At 42.1% G+C, this 22156-nt stretch overlaps 1 protein-coding gene across 1 annotated transcript in view; it reads left to right on the forward strand.

Moving 5' to 3' along the window:
• Positions 1-22156, forward strand: part of celf5a (cugbp, Elav-like family member 5a) — a 320729-nt gene that overhangs the window by 183534 nt on the left and 115039 nt on the right. The window contains exon 3 of the mRNA XM_047375115.1: positions 6607-6655. Within this exon, the coding sequence (XP_047231071.1) occupies positions 6607-6655 (49 nt within the window). The remainder of the gene's footprint in view (positions 1-6606; positions 6656-22156) is intronic.

Consider the following 22156-nt stretch of genomic DNA (forward strand, 5'->3'; position numbering starts at 1 on the left):
CGTATGAGGAGCCCTGATTTAAGCTTCAAATTTCACAACACAACACAAAAGCATGAATCTATCGTACCTTATGTTCGTGTTGTACCCATCTCCTGATGGATTCTTCCAGCAGGATAATGGATCATGTCACAAAGCTGAAATAATCTCAAACTGGTTTCTCAAACACTAAAATTAGTTCACCATACCCCAGTGGCCTCCACAGTCATCAGATCTCAATCTAACAGAGCATTTCTGGGATGTGGTGGAATGAGAGATTTGGAACTTGGATTTGCAGCCAATATGCAGCAACTGTGTGATGCTTTCGTGTCAGTATGGGACAAGATATCTGAGGAGTGTTTTGATACCTACTTTAATCTATTACATAAAGAATTAAAGCCGTTCTGAGGGAAAGGTGGGTTTTAATCCTGTAGTACCAAGGTGTACCCAATAAAATAGTTGGTAACTATATGTTTCCACAAAAACAAATCGATCATTGAAGATTTTCAGACTGAGTCAATAGATAATAAAAGTAAAACCTTAGTCAGAAAAACCCAGAATGTTCACAGTCCAATCAAAATGGTGATAAATTGTATGAAAAACTGAAATATCATCTCAATTTTAGCTTAAAATAAATTAACGTACTTAAATCACAGATTCATATTCCTGTAGATTACAAGGCAACAGACTCAAGTTTTCATTATTTGGCCAATTTATAATAGTTGTTTTACATAATACAAACAGTAGTTTTAGCATTATGAGCAACAAAGAGGCAGGAGGCTAATTTATGCTATAAATGCAGAGTCTTATAGGTCTGCTGATGTTCTGCCTGTCTAAGGTCATAGGAGCAGAAGCATGTTCACTGTTTTGTTTTTTCTTGTACATCTGTCCTTTTGTTGTGTTTTTCCATGATATATGCTTTATATTTCTTATTTCCTCTGTTTGATTCCTATTCGTTCACCTTACCAGTTCCTTATTACCTCAGAAAGCATTTCCATTGTGACTGGTTTTTCTTGGAGAAAGTATGCTAAATTTTTACATTCGTGTAGAAGCCTGTCTTTCAAAGAACAGAGTGAAAGTAGCCCTAAGGTGTCTGTGTTGAATATATTTGTTTTTGTAGAAAGTAGTTCTGAATGTGTTTAAATGAGATCTACCTAGTCTGTGTCGGTGAGAGAATGCATATAAAGAAGGGGACAATGTCCATTTAATTTCTCCAGGAAATATGTTTTTTTCCCGTGTGTTTGAGTGAAATTTAACAAACTGAAAGCCATCAGCTGTGCCTGTTCAGGAACATAATGCATTGCTCTTGGGCAAATAAATAGACCATTAAGCTGGCATGTTGGAGGGTGAACAGTAACTAGCTTTGGAGAGAGTTTCCTCCCCCAGACAGTTTCACCATGGAGCCACCTGATTCTGTAACATGGTAAAGAAGCAGCAGTTCCTCCTCACACGTCCAAACCTAAACATGTTTGCAGGATTAAATTTTGTCAAATTTGAAACATCAAGGTCTTCATCAGAGTTGTAGACCAAAGTATTTTTTAGTAAATGAAAAAAGGTCAGAAATTAATTGTGTTTTCTCCCATATGAGGAGAAAACAATTCTTTATTAAACTTTCACCATGCATCCGGTTGTGTCTGGGTTGATGCAATATCTATCCATGCATGCTGTGGAGCGGTGCACCCTGTGGCTTGGCATTGCCATACTGTAGAATTACTTAGCTCATGTTGTACAAGAGAAAGAAAGCACTTGCAGACAGGGAGCCACTCAGGAAAAAAGGAACTGAAACCTCAACCCTTACAAGCATGTAACATCCTCCCTAACTTCCCACAAAGACTTAACTGGTGCTAGTTATTATTTACAGTGGGCAAATTTATGGAATAATTTCAGCACAGGAAGGTTACTCAGTTCCTCAAGGTGAAAATTGATACATTTGCACTTAATGAATTGGGCCTGCCCTGCTTCCCCCATACATCACCATGTTATTAAGACATTTTAAAATCCCATTATGGTGTTTCTCCTTGAACATGTCATGCTTTTATTGGATTGCCCTGTCTTTAAATCTGACCTTTTCATCCTTGTTCTGGAATTAAACTGAAAAAAAAAAAAATCGGCAAGCCATGGAAAGATGGGTCAAAATATACATATGTGGTTAAAGAAATAACATCTCTTGGTGACTTTTTAATGGTTTTACTGGGAAGACCCTGTAATGGTACATGTTTTTTAGGCAATAAAACAGTGCTTAAAGTGCCTGTGACATCACATTTTTATGATAAATACAATTACATTTATGGAAAGGAAACATTAATAAAATATCTCAAAAGTTAATTTATGCCACTGAAATGAATAGTGGTTGAGATATATGGACATAAATGTCACTAAAAAGCCACTTCCAGACTACTCTTGCGATTTTATGGTGTAGATGGAGAACCCCGGCACATAATCTGACCACTGCTACAATGGCTGACAACACAGACAGTAGCAAAGAATCTGATGTTTCTTTAGATATACAGTATTTCAGTCACTATCAGAGACAAAGCAGAGTCAGAAGAAGAAAGTCAGCTGTCATCAGATAGCAGAGCACAAGAGTTGCGACGTGCGGATGACCATCCAATTCTCTATTTTTGCCGGAGTCAATATGCATTGTCTCTTTTATGCATTTCTGCGCCACCAGGAAACAGAACGAGAGCAACATCCGGATTTTCAAACTAATTCACTAAAGACAGACTAGATCTCGCTATATCAATAAAAACACGCACATATTTAAATATACATAGGTAAATATTAGCAATTGCAGATCAATTAGTTCAGTTACTGGCCTATATACATTAACTAATGTGTTATAAACCAAACAATTAAACATTAAATGCACCAAATTAAGCAACAACTATAGCCTCATGGCACTCAGTGTACTCACTCATTGTAGAACAAAACATAGGGAAATATCTGGATGCACAAAACAAAAAGTGAATGGTTTAACTTCCACAGAATGAGTTGTTTTGGACTTGCTACTGTATTTATCACTGGGTATTATTGTCCGATCTGCATATAGTTCTTGGGGCTCCTCCGAGCTTTGCAGCAGACTGGACCGGACCGGAGCAGATACAGAGTAAATCCAGGGTTACAGTAAATGCAGCACTGAGTAAAACAACCGGAGGCGAAGTGAGCAGCAAGGAGCAGTAGTATCAGACACAAGGGATGATTCAAGATCTGAAGTCACCACCTGGTGTGCCATTTTTCTAACTTTATATTACAATCTTTAAAGAAACATTTATTTGGATTACAATGTATGTGGGTGTAATTGATCTTATTTTAATAATAATAATTTCGGATTATTAATAACAAAATAATAATTATTAATTTTTTATTGTTAACAATAACTAATATCTAAATGTACTTTTGTGACAAGGAAGTGTTCTCACCTGCTGAACCTTGATCTGTTAAGCAACAACAACAACCTTTTCTTTGGCGATCTTTTCACATCAGATGCTCTGAACAGTGTGGCTGTAGACTCTGTGGCTGTAAGATATCCCGACCTCTGACATAATTTCTCTTGTGAATTCAGAGGTTTGTTCTTCGAAGCAGTTTGCTGAAAAGTCCTCCGATCACAACTGGCTGTGCTTGGTGGGACCAGCCCAGCTGTTCCTTTTCAGTTTTCCATCTCTGATCCAGGCAGCTCTGATCAACAGCAGCCATCAACGGCTGCTGTTGTATTGTATTGCTGCCACCACTAGCACTGCACCGTTTCATCATGTTAAAGCCATTTTTAAAGCAAGTTGGCTTCTACCTGAAGAGTTTATCATTGACGCTCACACAACGAATGACCGGAGACTTCCCCTTTCACGTCATTTCCTGGCAACTTTGAACTTGCACATTTTACTTCAAAATACAGTGTATGGCCTATATTGTCCAACAGTTGTCTTTTATCACATCTTAATCCTGACATATTGTCAATTACTGCCCAATTTCTTCAATATTAAGATGTTTTCTATGAATTTCTGCATTTTTGGGAAAAGGATGTGAAGGATACATTGTGTTCAAACTTGCATCTGTATTAAGCCCCACTGAGTAAATATTTTTTAAAGTCTTGTCTTCAGGTATTGTGGGGTAAGTTTCTACCAATAGTGGGGTACAAGTAGAACATATTTAGCCAATGCTAAGGCCAAATGTAGCCCTGTATTAGACATAGATATATGGTAAATGATAAGACAAAGCAAAACCTTTTGGTATTAAATGGGTCTAATCTTAAACGTTGAATAAAAAATTAGGAAAAAAGTCTGTAGACAATGGAAATATGCCAGAAAGCGTAAACTAAAACTCAAAGACAGCTTCCTTTGTTTCACTATGAATAAACAGATTTCATCCTTTGTTATATCATAGCAGATGTAATATCGTGGCAGAGGGAAACAATGTACCTCTTAAAGTTCCATTAAACATTCAAGCTGTAGGACAGATTTTAGTTTGTTTTAATGAATGAAAACCCTGAGTTGTTCAGAATGAACCATAAGCTCACCAGAAATGCTAAACTCCCCATACAGTTGCAACACATCTGTGATCGAGTTGATCCTTTTACAGAGATAATGCAATATAGGCAAAATCTCTTAGGGAAATGAGGCAGGGGTTTGAGTGTAATATGATTTATTTTATAGCAACAACAATAAAACCACAACTGATACGGAAAAGCAGATCTACATTTAGACTTCAAATGAACTGATAAAAATGTATGGAGGTAAAAAAAATATTTTTCAATTTTATTTCAAAGATAAGGTTTAAGGTTGATGTCTATGGGCCATTTAAATAATGTCTTGCTGGATTTTTGATTAAAAAACCTAACTGATTTGGCACATCTAGAGAATCATAACCCTTTGCAGATAACATAAACTCAGATAATTTTACTTATACACATCAATGTTCACGTCTTGCCACAGCTTATCAGTTAGATTTAGGTCTGGACTTTGATTGGTCCACTCTAATGCATGGGTATGCTCTGACCTAAACCATTCCTTGTAGGTTTTACTTTGAGGTTTGCTGTCCCACTAGAACGTGAACCTCCACTCCAGTCTTATGTCTTTTTCAGGCTCTAGCAAGTTTTCTACCAGCATTGACCTGTATTTAGCTCAATTCTACTTCTCATCAACTCTGACTAGCTTCCCTTTCCCAACTGACAGCATGATGCTGCCATCATCATATATTGGTTTGTGGATTGTGCTCAAGGTGGGGTGTAGTGTTAGTTTTCTGCCACAGAGAGAGTTTTGCATGTAGGCCGGAAAGTCTAGTTCTGGTCTTATCAGAGCAAATAACTTCCTCCATATGTTTGCTGTGTCTACTACATGGATTACTCTGGCAAACTGCACACAAGACTTCTTATGGCTTTTTTCAACCAAGCCTTTTTCTTGCCACTGTTTAGGAATGGACAAACTAGTGTTTGTATTATGTCTGATTTACTTGGGTAATGCCCAGACATTTGTTGGTAGGTGTCCAGTTGTGCCAACCTCTTTCCATTTTTTGGATTACAGATAAGACATTGCTCCATGAGATGTTCAGAATTTTGGACTTCAGATTTTTTTTTTAAATTACACACAGATCTCTTTATTAATTAGGTGATTTCTAAGTGCAATTGTTTGCACTGGGTTTTATTAAGGGATATCGGTGTAAAGGGGGCTGAAACACAAAAGTATGCCACATTTTACTGTTTTATTTGTAAAATGTTCCACTTAATGGTTACACACTACTTTGTCTTTGTGTATCACATACAATACCCAGTAGTTGGAGGTTCAAACTGTAAGAATATTGGCTATTGGTCCCTTTTGGAAGTAAAATGAAAGCAGTAAAATTTCTGCTTGAGATGTTGGGTTCAAAGTATAACTTTTGCTAACATATTTGCAAGATTTTGATTGTGGTGTCACAAAAGCAAAGCACATGCTTCTAAGTACAAAACATAATTGGGATTTAAAAAGCTTAAAATAAAATAAATTAAATTAAGCCATGTTGTAAGGATAGCATCATCACTCTCCATTTTCCTTCAAACAAACGGGGCCCAACAGGTATGAAGAAAGTGTTTGTCTTGAACAACAATAATGAGAAACGAAATAGGTAATATTGGTGAAGGAGGAGAGCATGACACAAAGGCTGTGATGACAGAGGCATCTAATCCAGGCGATGCCATTCTTATCAGGGTCCAGTGGATTAGAGTGAGCCTCCTAACCAGAGAATTCTTCCCAGCCAGACACTCTTCACAGCCCAAGGGCCCAGATCAATAGGTCCGCATTGATCTCTCCCCTCCTGTGGCTGGATTCACTTTTATTAGGACTGTCTTGGCCTCTTTCTTTTAGACACACATATGTATCCCTTGCAGCTGCTGAGACAAACCTCTGAATGGACAGATGTAGCCTCCATACACACATATTCTGCTGTAAGAAAAACAGAAGAGACCATGCTGTTTTGTTTAAAGTGAATTGCAGTAATGAAGGATACTAGTGTGTTGATAGACACTCCTGCCAAGAAGTTTTAATCAGTTTTGCAGGACTAGTTATTGGTGTGGGTGAGCGAGCTCTGATGCTCTTAGCTTAACCCATCTTCTTGAAGCAACAATGGCGCTAACCTCTCTGTTGCTCTGTCTTTTGTCCACTCCAGATGACCCGCCCCATCCAGGTGAAACCGGCCGACAGTGAGAGCCGTGGAGGTAGTTGTCTTCTTTTCTTCATCATTTTTCATGTCCCTCTTCTTCTCTCCATCCTATCTAAGCTGAATCATTTCTCACTTCCCTTTCTGATCTCATCAGTTCCGCTTCTCTAAATGCACTATTTCCCTCTACCTCTCTACTTTTTTGTACTTGTACCATAGCTTTGTATCCCTCATGCTGTTCATAAATGGCAGCAACTCTTTCCTGAATGACATATCAAATAACGAATGACATGTTTTCATTTTTTCTGGTTCAAATCCTTTTTGAATTCTGAATTTATCTCATGTAGTCTCATTCAGTTCCAGTTTTAATACCTGTAATTGATTAGAGAATGTGTTATTGGGGAATGTTGGACTGTGATCGGCTGCCCGACTGCCCAAGTTTCCCCTGCTCTTTCTTACTCCAAATACATTATTATTTAAGTGTAAATAAGATGGTGATTAGGCTCTCGCCTAGAATCAATTCCACACCAGGGTCTTGTTAAAGCCCACATTGCTTGATCTGCAAGGATACGGTATAGACACAGAGAAAGTGGAGCAGCATGTAAAGCTTGCCAAACAGTCAATACATTTGCAGAGTCTTTGCCAAGATCCTCATTACTTGGCCTTAATTCTGTCGTCTTTGATCCCTCTTGTTCTTGGAGGCTTTCGTTTACTCACTGCCTATCTGCATATATGTTAATGTTCTGAGAAGCTATCCTTCAAGTCAGTGGCAGAGACAATGAACCTCCCAGTTAATTTTTTTGGTACATATCTCATGTGTTTCCCGTGACAAAGCAAGTGGCCTTTTTGTTATTTAAAGGAGGCAGACTGTTTCCATTCTATCTCATCCCTGTGCAAATTAGAATTTTGGAAGTGAAAAAGAGAGGGAAAGAAAAATAAATACAAGACATGATGCCAAATACATACAGCTGTTGTGCAGCACGTCTGAGGCTTTACCTAAAAACCTCTGCCTGTTTTGGTTGAATTAGGATGGCTGGACACTTGGCTGTCAGTCAGATGCACACAATCTTCAAAGGACAGCAAACCCCCCTGGGATGAATGGAGGAAAGGCCAGTGAAAGATCACTGTCAGTGCCTCAAGCTTTCTTTCTTTCTCTCCTTCCCTTTTTTCTTTCTTTCTCTCCCTCTCTCCTGGTAGCCATTCATTTGGAGCTTTAGAGGAGTAGCGAGCCGAGCAAAAGGGGTCTTGTGCTGTCAAGATTGATGTCCCCTATAGGTCCATTGATTTTGCCATTGTGGTGCTGTATGTCCACATTAACAATGACACTCGGCTGTCTCTTTACTTGCTTGAGAGTTGCCGGTGTTAGAGCTCCCTGGTCAGTATGGGGTCCCTTGCCGGTCCCAGCAGTGAAGAACAAAAGCATAAATGAACAGGGCGCCGTGGGGACGATCAGACATAGGCATGATTTTAACAGGTTAGGAGGTGGAGATGAAATGGTGACGTACAGAGTGTGCAAAGGAAGATGGAATAATATACACAGATAGAAATTCTGTGGCCAATTTACCATCTGATCTTTGACCTGCTGACCTACCAATTTTTGCAGATTCTTATTTGTTTTTAAGAACTATAAATCTAAGTAGATTTAGGCACAATTTACTAAAACTTAAAAATCAGCATGTTGCATAACATATAAAAGTTGCGAGGATAAAACAAAGCAACCTTATTTTATTCCTTTTAGTCTTCCTGTTATCCTTTGAAAGTCTCTCTCTCTCTCTCTCTCTCTCTCTGTCATGCAGCCTGTTTGAACAGCAGCCATATCTTGACATGCAGTAGAAAATACAGGTCCCTGCTGCTGATACTGGAGACAGCTAACTCTATAGCTTCTTCACTCAATAACAGCATATACTGCAAGGATTTAGCATTTACCATGATCAAGCACTTAGTTACGATGACAAATACAATCTATTCTTGGTGCATCTTAATTTGATTGTCATTTTTATATCTTTAATTATCATATTGCTTCCAAACTGCAGGCTTGAATTCCTTCTTTAATAGTCACTTTCAAATAATTAATTGGAATGTATGTACCTGACTTTTGTGAAGTGCCTTGAGACAACATGTGTTGTGAATTGGCGCTATATAAATAAACTGAATTGTAAATATAATTTAACTTGTCATATACGAGTTTGTCTTTAGCTGTTTTTACAGCTTAAAGGCAGATGACTGTGATGTTGATGCTCCTCCATGGCCTTAGTTTGCTAGCTGCTTATTTACTTTACTTCTTATCTCGGGCATTAATTATTGCAATATTTAACTGCCCAGATTTTATTTTTTTTATACTTATTCAACTGCCACTACCAGAATCTGAACCAATAACTGCAGGACTACAGCTCAGCATGGTGCACAGGAGCTGGGAAAGCGGATGCAGAAAGATATTAATTAGCCTCTGAGTACAGCGGAGGGAAAGACACCAGGGACACGCTCAGTATGGCCTACTCTCTCAGGGGCCGCACTGCTAGTCCAATAGGGGGCACATATTCCTGAGCAAACGATGTCACACCACAACACACATTCAGACTAATTAGTCCCTTAATCTCATTATGGTGAAAGCAGTTCAGATCACCTGTGCCAGGCTGCTGTCCATTAGGGATGGACCCGTTACTGGGATTTTATGCCTGCTAGACCATCATTTCTCCTGGAGGAACTCTCAGCTGTTATTAAAACCAGACAGGGCCAGACGGTATCAGAGTATTACCAGTTGCAGTCACAGTGGAAATATAAATCTCTCCGGTCATCTTAGTGGTGGACAACAGAACAAATTCTCTTCTAAAAAACATGTGACTCTTAGATATGTTATCAATATGTGGACAATTACAGTGCATTCTTAAGAATCAACAAGAGGACATTTTTGTTCCTGTTGAAATGAACAGGAAATATACATGATAGAGTAAATCTATCTAAACACTCTAGCAGCCCTTGCTGCAACCTAACAAAGACACACTATGAAATAAATATTAATGGCCAATCACCCACCTAATCTAGCAGAACAGCAGCCGTTACACATTGAGCCACCAGCACGGCGAGCGTCTCCGTCAACGATGACGCAAGCCATTCTGGGATGCTTCTGTTGGGCAGATATTTAAAGAGACACAGCGAGGAGGCAGCAGGGACCTGTCTTTCTCATGTTCTCTTCACAGGTCTCTGATATGATATAGATTGATTTTCCATCACACGTGGCACTGATGACTGGCACTGACAGCAGCTGATATTTCATTTTTGAAGCGCTATTCACCACCTCCTTAGAGAGCCTGGTTTCTTTACTGAGGATGAATCAGATTTAACCAATCTGATTTCGTCCTGAACCTGCTACTAAAACCCACACATCCCTCGGCAGCTCACCATTGCTACCTGCCTTCTCTTGTTTCCTTTGGTATAGACTGATGATTTTGTAGTTTTATCAAATTTTCTCAGTTCATGACCCATCCTGCTGACAGGCTAAATGGTTTTTCTGAATAGTTGCTAGTTTTTGTGTGTTCCTTGGCTTTGCTCATTTTCCAGCTTAACCCATTGTTAGGGTTTTTTAGCTCAGAGATTGTTTAGAAGGCAGAAACAAGAGCAGACTAGCTGTCAGCTGGGGCTCTGTTGGTGTTGCAGCAGGCCTGCCTGGCACAGCGAGAGCTGCAACCCACTGAGGAGGCCTGGATTAGAAACAGGCTTTGGCATTTTAAAGGCAGGCCTGCCACCCACGCACACACACCCACACAGAGGACAAACAGACAAACACATACAGTACATTTGGCTCTGATACACACACACACACACACGCACACAAACTTGCCTTCTCCCCCATGCTAACACACACCCAGTGGGAACTTTGATGTTGATGTACACGAGAACATGGGAACACTTATTGGCACCCCTGGTAAAGATGTGTAAATGTCTTTCAATAAATTTATCTCCTCTTTTTGCTGTTGCTTATTCTCAAGCTGAAACATTTAGACTACTCCAACCTTTAATGAACATGTATTCAGTGAGGAGAAAATCAAATGTTAGGAAATAAGAGTTTGCAACAAAATTACCAGTGGCACTATTATTGGTACCCCTGATGTCAATACTTTGTACAAACCCCTTCTGCAAATAGTGCAGTTAGTCTTTCACTAGAACATTTCACAAGGTCAGAGCATGCAGATAAAGAATAATCTTAGATAATTCATCTTTGTACAATCTTTCTAGTTGATCCAGAGTTCTGCCTCCTCACTTATACCTGTGTTTTCTTTAGCTCACACCACAGGTTTGCTAATGGATCAAGGTGTAGGGACTGAGATGGCCATTGAAGAAGGCCAATTTTGAGTGTGTTGAACCATTTCTGTTGGTTTGGCCACATAATTTGGAACATTATCCTGCTGAAAGGCTCAGTGATGACCAATGTTCAGCAATTCATCAGAGTCCACCAGAGTTTTTTTTTAGTATTTATTTCCTAGCATTTCAAAGAGCTTTTGATGTGATGCCTGCCAATGTTCTGAGGACCTTTGGAAGAGAAACAGCATTATAGCATAACAAATCCCCTACTATTCTTATCAGTGAGCATAAGGTGCTTTTCCACATATTAATCCTTTTTTTCATGCCAAACCCATTAATCTTGCTCACATCTGATCAAAGCACATGTTTCAAGTTAAAGTCAATGTAAACCAAATTATGCAAGTTTATGTTTGTGAGGGTAGGACAAAAATAAATTTTTTCCACCTGGTTTTAGACCAAAATAATTTATTAGTATTGTGTATTGGCCTTTTGTGGCCAATACAGCGTCAATTCATCTTGGGAATGACATATACAAGTCCTGCAAAGTGGTCAGAGAGATTTTAAGCCATTCTTCTTGCAGGATAGTGGCCAGGTCAGTACGTGATACTGGTGGAGGACAACGTTTCCTGACTCGCTCCTCCAAAACACCCCAAAGTGGCTCAATAATATTTAGATCTGGTGACTGTGCAGGCCATGGGAGATGTTCAACTTCACTTTCATGTTCAACAAACCAATCTTTCACCTGTCTTGCTGTGTGTATTGGTGCACTGTCATCTTGATACACGGCACTGCCTTCAGGATACAATGTTTGAACCATTGGATGCACATGGTACTCAAGAATGGTTCGGTAGTCCTTGGCAGTGACGGGCCCATCTAGCACAAGTATTGGGCCAAGGGAATGCTATGATATGGTAGCCCAAACCATCACTTATCCACCCCCATGCTTCACTCTGGGCATGTAACAGTCTAGGTGGTACGCTTCTTTGGAGCTTCTCCACACCATAACTCTCCCGGATGTGGGGAAAACAGTAAAGGTGGACTCATCAGAGAACAATACATGTTTCACATTGTCCACAGCCCAAGATTTGCGCTCCTTGCACCATTGAAACCGATGTTTGGCATTGCATGAGTGACCAAAGGTTTGGCTATAGCAGCCCGGCCGTGTATATTGACCCTGTGGAGCTCCCGACGGACAGTTCTGGTGGAAACTGGAGAGTTGAGGTGCACATTTAATTCTGCCGTGATTTGGGCAGCCGTGGTTTTATGTTTTGTGGATACAATCCGGGTTAGCACCCGAACAACCCTTTCAGACAGCTTCCTCTTGCATCCACAGTTAATCCTGTTGGATGTGGTTCGTCCTTCTTGGTGGTATGCTGACATTACCCTGGATACCGTGGCTCTTGATACATCACAAAGACTTGCTGTCTTGGTCACAGATGCGCCAGCAAGACGTGCACCAACAATTTGTCCTCTTTTGAACTCTGGTATGTCACCCATAATCAGAATCAGAATCAGAATCAGAAAAGCTTTATTGCCAAGTACGTTTTTGGACATACAAGGAATTTGTTTTGGCGTAGTCGGTGCAATACAGTACAAATTAAACAGTATAAACATATCTACAATATAATATAAATATATGTGCACAGTTTTAAGTGAGTGAGAGTAAATATAGAGCAGTATAAGATGCAAGAGCAATACAACAGTGCAGGTGATCATTGTGCAAGTATGGCAGTGCAAGTAAAGCAGGAGTCCATGCTGAGCGTTAATGTAACGCATAGAGTTACAGGTTACAGGTGTCCTGTCAGCAAAAAAGGGGGGTGTGGGGGAAAGGGAGAGTGTCAGGGTGGTTTCCGGTCTTTGTTAACCAGGCTGGTGGCAGATGGGAAAAAACTATTCTTGTGGCGTGAGGTTTTGGTCCGGATGGACCGCAGCCTCCTGCCAGAGGGGAGAGTCTCAAAGAGTCTGTGACCGGGGTGGGAGGGATCAGCCAGAATCTTCCCTGCCCGCTTCAGGGTAATGGAGGTGTACAGTTCCTGGAGCGACAGTAGACTGCAGCCAATCACCTTCTCAGCAGACCGAATGATACGCTGCAGCCTGCCCTTATCCTTGGCCATAGCAGCGGCGTACCAGATGGTGATGGAGGAGGTGAGGATGGACTCAATGATGGCTGTGTAGAAGTGCACCATCATAGTCTTTGGCAGGTTGAATTTCTTCAGCTGCCGCAGGAAGAACATCCTCTGCTGGGCTTTCTTGATGAGGGAGCTGATGTTTGGCTCCCACTTGAGATCCTGGGAGATCATGGTTCCCAGGAAGCAGAAATATTCCACAGTGTCAATTGTGGAGTCACAGAGGGTGATGGGGGCAGGTGGGGCTGGGTTCTGCCTGAAGTCCACAACCATCTCTACTGTCTTTAGAGCGTTGAGCTCAAGGTTGTTCTGGCTGCACCAGTCCAACAGATGGTCCACCTCCCATCTGTACGCAGACTCGTCACCATCAGAGATGAGTCCGATCAGGGTGGTGTCGTCCGCAAACTTCAGAAGCTTGACAGACTGGTGACTGGAGGTGCAGCTGTTGGTGTACAGGGAGAAGAGCAGAGGAGAGAGAACACAGCCTTGGGGGGAACCGGTGCTGATGGTCAGGGAGTCAGAGACGTGCTTCCCCAGCCTCACGTGCTGCTTCCTGTCCGACAGGAAGTCAGTGATCCACCTGCAGGTGGAGTCGGGCACACTCAGCTGGGAGAGCTTCTCCTGTAGCAGAACTGGGACGATGGTGTTGAAGGCAGAGCTGAAATCCACAAACAGGATCCTGGCATAGGTTCCTGTGGAGTCCAGGTGCCGGAGGATGAAGTGAAGGGCTAGGTTGACTGCATCATCTACAGACCTGTTGGCTCTGTAGGCAAACTGCAGGGGGTCCAGGAGGGGGTCGGTGATGTCTTTTAGGTGTGAGAGCACAAGGCGCTCAAAGGACTTCATCACCACAGAGGTCAGGGCGACGGGTCTGAAGTCATTAAGCCCTGTGTGTCTGTGAAGACTGGAGACGGCTCATCAGCGCAGTGCTTCAGGCTGGCTGGTGAGACAGAATCCGGACCAGCAGCTTTCCGGGGGTTCTGTCTCCTGAAGAGTTTGTTGACGTCCCACTCCTGGATGGAAAGAGCCGTCTTCGGCGTGGGTAGGGGGCTGGTGGGGGGGGGAACTTCAGGGTGGGGGTTGGAGGTGCCAAGGCCCCTCTTGAGGTTGGGGAGGTGGGGGTGGTGGATTGTGGCTGCAGCTGTTGGGGGGCGTCGTGGGGGATGGTTGCAGGACTGTCCCTTTGTCTTTCAAAGTGGCAGTAGAACTCGTTCAGGTCATTGGCGAGGCGTCGGTCGTTGATGGAGTGGGGGGCTTTCGGCTTGTAGTTGGTGATTTGCTTGAGCCCTTTCCAGACAGACGCAGAGTCGTTGGCTGAGAACTGGTTTTGGAGCTTCTCAGAGTACAGTCGTTTGGCCTCTTTCACTGCCTTGCCAAACTTGTACTTAGCCTCTCTGTATATGTCTTTGTCCCCACTCCTGAAGGCCTCTTCCTTATCCAGTCTTAACCTTCTGAGTTTAGCTGTGAACCAGGGTTTGTCATTGTTGTAACTCACCCTGGTGCATGATGGTACACAGCTGTCCTCACAGAAGCTGATGTAGGAAGTCACAGCCTCTGTGTACTCGTCCAGACTGTTGGTAGTAGTCCTGAACACATCCCAGTCTGTACAGCCTAAACACGCCTGGAGATTTTCCACAGCCTCACTGCTCCACTTCCTTGTCGTCCTCACAACAGGTTTGCAGAGCTTTAGTTTCTGCCTGTATGCAGGAATCCGGTGGACCATGATGTGGTCGGATTGGCCAATTGCAGCACGTGGGACGGCGTGATAAGAGTCTGTTGTGTGCATTTCAATATTTTGAGCAAAACTGTGCTCTTACCCTGCTAATTGAACCTTCACACTCTGCTCTTACTGGTGCAATGTGCAATCAATGAAGACTGGCTACCAGAGTGGTCCAATTTAGCCATGACACCTCCCACACGAAAATGACAGATGTTTCAGTTTCATTGTCCAACCCCTGTATATGGTTAGGGTAAATAGGATTAGCTTTTGAAGAATAAGACTAAAGGCTTTTTTTTAAACATGTGGATTTATAATTTTAAAATGCATGCATATTCATAATACCTAGTATATCCGAAAATGAATGGGAAGAAGCATAAGATTATTTAATTCTCCTTAATCAATTAATAGAAATGATCAGTTGTCCTTTTTAAGTAAATTAGTCTTGACAAACTTATCATATGTGCACAGTATCACATACTACCTACACTCACCGGCCACTTTATTAGGTACACCCTGTTAGTATTGGGTTGGACCTCATTTTGCCTTGAGAACTGCCTTAATCCTTCGTGGCATAGATTCAACAAGGTACTGAAAACATTCCTCAGAGAGTTTGGTCCACATAGACATGTTAGCATCACACAGATGCTGCAAATTTGTCGGCTGTACATCCATGATGCGAATCTCCCATTCCACCACATCCCAAAGGTGCTCTATTGGATTGAGATCTGGTGACTGTGGAGGCCATTTGAGTACAGTGAACTCATTGTCATGTTCAAGAAACCAGTCTGAGATGATTCGTGCTTTATGACATGGCGCAATGTCCTGCTGGAAGTAACCATCAGAAGATGGGTACACTGTGGTCATAAAGGGATGGACATGGTCAGCAACAATATTCAGGTAGGCTGTGGCGTTGACACGATGCTCAATTGATGCTAAGGGGCCCAAAGTAGTCGTATTGGTACTCGTACTTGTCGTCTTCCGCTTTATCCGGGACCGGGTCGCGGGGGCAGCAGACTCAGTAGAGACGCCCAGACGTCCCTCTCTCCAGACACCTCCTCCAGTTCCTCCGGGGGGAGCCCAAGGCATTCCCAGGCCAGCCAAGAGACATAGTCCCTCCAGCATGTCCTGGGCCGTCCCCTGGGCCTCCTTTCGGTGGGCTGTGTCTGGAACCCCTCCCGAGGAAGGCGTCCAGGAGGCATCCGATATAGATGCCCTAGCCACCTCAACTGGCTCCTCTCGATGTGGAGGAGCAGCGGCTCTACTCCGAGCCCCTACCGGATGGCCGAGCTCCTCACCCTATCTCTAAGGGAGTGCCCGGCAACCCTACGGAGGAAGCTCATTTCAGCTGCTTGTATCCACGAACTCGTTCTTTCGGTCATGACCCAAAGTTCAGGGCCATAGGTGAGGGTAGGAACGTTGACCGACCAGTAAATTGAGAGCTTCGCTTTTCGGCTCACCTCTCTCTTCACCACAACGGAGCGGCACAGTGCCCCAACTACTGCGGCAGCCACACCGATCCATCTGTCAATCTCCCGCTCCATTCTTCCCTCACTCATGAACAAGACCCCGAGATACTTGATCTCCTCCACTTGAGGCAGGAACTCCCATCCCACCTGAAGAGGACAAGCCACCCTTTTCCGGTCAAAACCATGGCCTCGGACTTGGAGGAGCTGATCTTCATCCCAGCCGCTTCACACTCGGCCGCGAACCCCCCCAGCGCATGCTGTAGGTCTTGGCTAGAGGGGGCCAGCAGGACCATGTCATCCGCAAAAAGAAGAGACGAAATCCACTGGTCCCCAAACCAGACCCCCTCCGGTCCTAGAAGTCTTGTCCATAAAAGTTATGAACAGGACCGGTGACAAAGGGCAGTCCTGCCGGAGTCCAACATGCACCGGGAACAGGTCCGACTTAGTGCCAGCAATGCGCACCAAACTCCTGCTCCGCTCATACAGAGACCGGATGGCCCCTAATAAAGGGCCACCGATTCCATACTCCTGGAGCACCCCCCACAGGTCACCACAAGGGGCCCAAAGTGTGCCACGAAAATATCCCCCACACCATTACACCACCACTACCAGCCTGAACCGTTGCTACAAGGCAAGATGGATACATTCTTTCATGTTGTTGACACCAAATTCTGACCCTACCATCCGAATATCACAGCAGAAATCGAGACTCATCAGACCAGGCAACGTTTTTCCAATCTTCTATTGTCCAATTTTGGTGAGCCTGTGCGAATTATAGCCTCAGTTTCCTGTTCTTAGCTGACAGGAGTGGCACCTGGTGTAGTCTTCTGCTGCTGTGGCCCATCTGCCTCAAGGTTCGACGTGTTGTGCGTTCAGAGATGCTCTTCTGCATGCCTTCGTTGTAACGAGTGGTTATTTGAGTTACTGTTGCCTTTCTATCAGCTCAAACCAGTCTGGCCATCCTCCTCTGACCTCTGGCATCAACATGGCATTTGCGCCCACAGAACTGCTGCTCACTGGATATTTTCTCTTTTTTGGACCATTCTCTGTAAACCCTAGAGATGGTAGTGCGTGAAAATCCCAGTAGATCAACAGTTTCTGAAATACTCAGACCAGCCCGTCTGGCACCAACAACCATGCCACGTTCAAAGACATTTAAATCACCTTTCTTCCCCATTCTGATGCTCAGTTTAAACTGCAACAGATTGTCTTGACCATGTCTAGATGCCTAAATGCATTGAGTTACTGCCATTTGATTGGCTGAATAGAAATTTGCGTTAGAACATGGTCCTATATATACATCAAAATAAACATATACAAATGTAATGAAACTTTCTTTCTCTGTCTCTTTTTTGCGTCCAGACAGACAGACAGACAGACAGACACTTCCTGTCTTTGAAAATCCCATGTTTGTAATACTTTTTGAACTTTAGCATTACTATGTTTTTGCTCTTAAGCCATTCCAATGTTTTATTCCACATATACAAATACTGAAACACTTGTTCAGACACAACTCCCCCTCAATGTATAAGCTCCATCTGTATCACAAAAGCTGCTGTTTGAGTATTATCAGGGAGTAAGATTTTTCTTCCCTCGCACATAATAACTGCAGTTTGAACATATACCAAACAAAAACAAGGTGTGAATGCAAAAAAATATGTTTTTTTCTATTTATCTTGAATAAGTTATTGGTCAAGGCCTCCGTGCATGGAGTTTGCATGCTCTCCCCATGTACTCTGGCTTCCTACCACAGTCTAAAAACATGTATGTTTGATTAATCTGTCTCTCAAAAATGGCCCTTAGGAGTGAGTGTGAATGTGGATGTGTTTTGTCCATTCTATCATGTCTATGTGATAGAATGACAATCTTTACAGGTTGTAAAAATCACCGCTGAGGACAAGCACACCTAATCCCCCAGCGACCCTGCAACAATAAGGAAGTATAGGCAATAGATGGATGATAGGGATGTCAATAATTATAAAAATCAATGGTTGTATTTTTCCAGTGAGATAATGCTACTGGAATAAAAGTTTTATTTCAGAGCATTTTTTACACATCTATAACAGGTGTCCTAGTGAATGTGGCCAGCATTGTATATTTCCATGCAGACACGCACAGGGTTCACATATGTTCAGTGGACTGAGTCAGTATTTCTGTTTTTATTTTTACCAAACATGTTCAGAATTGTTGGTTTATCAGCCGTGTTGTGTTCGAGTGTAAATCTGAGTGTGTCCGATAAACAATAGACAGGTTTGCTTCAGACCACTGAGATGTGATGAAACAAACAAGACGAGAACCTCAGCGAGAGATGGAAGACTGAGATTGAGAAAGGAGAGCTGCAACCACTGTTACTGTTGTGTGCTCAGTTTTTGATAACAAACTTATCTTATGAAAACACAAAGAATAGTCTATGTATTAAACATCAGCAGTGTTCTTCTGTTTTTTTTTTTCTTCTGCTAAAAAGGCAAGCTTTTTGTGTCAGGGCAGATTGGTAATGAACCAAGCAGGAAGGCCTGTAAGGTCTACTGATTCCCTTTAGAGAAGTCAGGAGGAATGAAACGAGAGAGTTACTTAGAATGAGAGGAATGAGCAGAGGAAAGGCAAGTGGCAAGAGTGAAGAAAAGATGGAGAGAGAGATAGAACAAGTGCAAAATAAACAAAGAAAAGTGGGGATAAACCAGTGAGAGGGAGGAGTGTATATTTTCTCTCTTTGGAGAGGAGAGAACTATAGATTACTGGCCACAATGTGCTTGGCTGGGCATAAATGGAGAAATCTTAAAATAGTATGGAGGATGTTCAGAGGTGGTGGGGATAAGGGTGAACTAATCCAATGCTGAGGCCAGCTCTGTGTCCCAAATTTAGAGCTTGCACGCCTTGTCCAAATCCCCTTTACCGGAGTTCTTACACAAACAATACAGATACACAAGCCTTCACTCGCCAAGAGTTCAGATAGCTAACTCCACAGAACCAACCCGAGATGTCCAGGTCACTCTGCCTGCAAACATTTACCCTCACATCAGCATGAAGTAGCATCCTTTAAAGAGGAGGTGTGAGGGGAATAAGGTTTTATGGATGAGAGACACGGAGGAAGAGATGATGAAATAATTTCTTTAGGGATGCACTTTGCTCCTCTGGGTCAAATTGTGCTGAGCCTGTAGCAGTTATGCAGAGTCAGTGGAAGAAGTAGATCACAACATTTCAGTAATACGCAGGGTAGGTGAAGATCAATTAGTCTTATCTAACAAACGACTAATGATAATACAACACCAAACATGCTGACAAGGCAAAGAACAAGAAGAGAGCTCAGACTAATGATGTAATGAGGTTAGCTAGCTGGAAAAAGGCATACTCTCTACAAACATGGTGTCTAAAAGTAATTTGAGCAATTTTTGTGCTTCAATCATCATATAGCAGCAGTTAACAGTACGAAAACCAAGTCTTAGATCCAATCCTTGACCAAGGCCAAATTCGTATAATCTCACCAGATTTACTGGACAGTGCAGCTACTTTGTATCACAAGAGTTTTATAGTCACAAAGTTTGATAAGTTACAAAATTATACAAGGGCAAACAGGGTTGAAAAAGCAGATGTTGGAAACATAAGTGGTTCCTCACATTTCTTTTTTGAATTCATATTTTTGGCAATAAATGAGGGGTTTCTGAATGCTTCTATTCTTTGTTTATGTAAACCAGGTTATTTTCTTAGTCAACTTTCTTCTTAGGAACCCTTTTCAGAGAATACTGTAAAAACAAAATCTAAATTGTGCAAATATTGTTAATACATTTTTTTTTTTTTTTTTCTAAAAGGCTGTAACGTGTGTTTCTTGTGGGTCGGAGGTTTCTAAAGCTCTTGCCAAGAGCAGCTAATACCAATCTCTTTACCAGAACCAAGTGATTGATAATGTGTAGATGAGAAGCAAGATTTCTAAGTATACCTGGTAGTTTTTCCATGGGTATGATTCTCTAAAGCTATTAACTAAGTTCTGATACAGGTTCAATCCTAGAACATACTAAAGACTATACGGGTTACATTTGGTACAACTAAAGTTACACCAAAATCCCTAAGCAGCATTCAGTTTGTTGATTAACACTGTAGCCTAAACCAAAATCATCCATCCATCTTCTCTACCTGCTTTGTCTTTACAAGGTTGAGGAGGAAGCCTTTGTCTTTCTTTTGTGGTCAATGGCTGAAAGGCTAGGTACACTTTGGACAGATCCCTCAAAGGACGACACAATGACACACAAACATGCATGCCCACACTCACACCTTGGGGCAATTTAGATTGGTTAATTAACCTAAGAGGCAGATGTTTGGACTGTGGAAGGAAGAAACTGAAAAAAAAACACAAATGCATCAGAAGAACAAAGAAAGGTCCCTGCAGGGATCTAAAATGAGATATAAATCCATGTAAAAAAAATAACTTCCATGGAAAAACATCAGTCTAATCCAAGACTAAAATATTGAACCTGTCAACGTACAGTCTTAAATGTTTTTTAAGCCTCTTCTCTCACCTCTATTTCCATGTTTGTAGTAGTCATCCTAAGTAATAATGCATTTTTTTTTAACCTCCAAGGAAGTGTTTTTCTGTGATGTTTGTCTGTTACAGGTGTTTTAGTTATTTTCTCTCTGTTCTCGCTTTTAAATATACATGCACATATTCAGCTAAACAAACATTTATCTCAACTAGCATTTAAAGAAGCACGCACACACAACCCTTTCCTGCTCCGTCCCCTCACTCGTTGCAGTGGTCTCATGGCGTAGGCGGATCAGCAAAGGTTATTGTTGAACACAGAAAGGAAAGGTCAGAAATCATGTTTAGTTTTCCTGGGGCTGCGAGGTAATTCCAGCCAGCAGATTGTGTTCAGACAAGCAAGCAGGCAGGGCAGGCCAGTGGTGGAGATCATGCAGAAAGAAGTGAGGCGGGGATGGGGACAAGGTTATCCAGTCAGTCGCTGCCTCTCAGCCCCTTTGCTGTCACCCTTAATAACACCCTCTCCCTTATCACCGCAACAATCACCTTGAGAAACAAACTTGTCTTCTTTGAGAGAGGGATGGAGATGAGGAAGTGGTGGCCTTTGTATGTATCTGATATGCCATTCTCATTATAGTGACTGCATCTCTAAGGGGGGATGACTGACTGCAGATGAGTTTAGTGATTTATACGTGATTCTTGGAGCCTTTTTTCTCTCTTTCTTTGCTTCTTCTTCTACAAATTATATGAGAAATAAGTGAGGAACAGAAACAAAATCCAACACATGGCATCCAGGACACAGGTCAGGGCATTGAAAATGCTTGGTTGTTGCCAGAGTAAACATTGAGATAAAATTCTTAAATACATCCAAGTATATTTTGTTTAAATACTCCTTTCAATTGTGTGTGCAAAAGGTTTGGTGATGGCCACTCCAAAATATTGACTTTGTTATCCTTAGGCCACTTTTAACTGACCTGCCAGCATGCTAAAGATCATTATTCATTAATGCCCAAGCTTTGATATTTTGGACAATGCCTTGAGATGTTGCTTAGAAATGTCCACATGATTTTTTTTTTCTTAGGTTGCCATCTGTTTATGATGTGCACCAGTCCCTCCTGCAGCAAAACATCTACACATCATGGTGCCACCCCATATTTCACAGTTGTTCTGAGACTTTTTAATTTTTCACCAGGCCAGAGGTCATGTCTTGCAAAGTTAAGGTCATTGTCACTAAGTGAATTTACTAAGTGTAATCTGGGTTGTCTGGTACGGGGGTTTTGGAGCAATACCTTTCACCTCTCTGGATGGCATTTCGGGGCATGTCACCACAGGACTTGTTACACTGTGAATAATGAGACTTTCTACCAGCTTTACCAGCCTACATCTTCACAAGGTGCTTTTGTACTGGGGTATATACACACTTTACATCAAAACAAGTTCATCTCTCGAACACAGAACCATTGTTTTTCCTGAACAG

The sequence above is a fragment of the Girardinichthys multiradiatus genome, chromosome 9 (assembly GCF_021462225.1).
Source record: "Girardinichthys multiradiatus isolate DD_20200921_A chromosome 9, DD_fGirMul_XY1, whole genome shotgun sequence".
In the NCBI taxonomy this organism is placed as follows: domain Eukaryota; kingdom Metazoa; phylum Chordata; class Actinopteri; order Cyprinodontiformes; family Goodeidae; genus Girardinichthys; species Girardinichthys multiradiatus.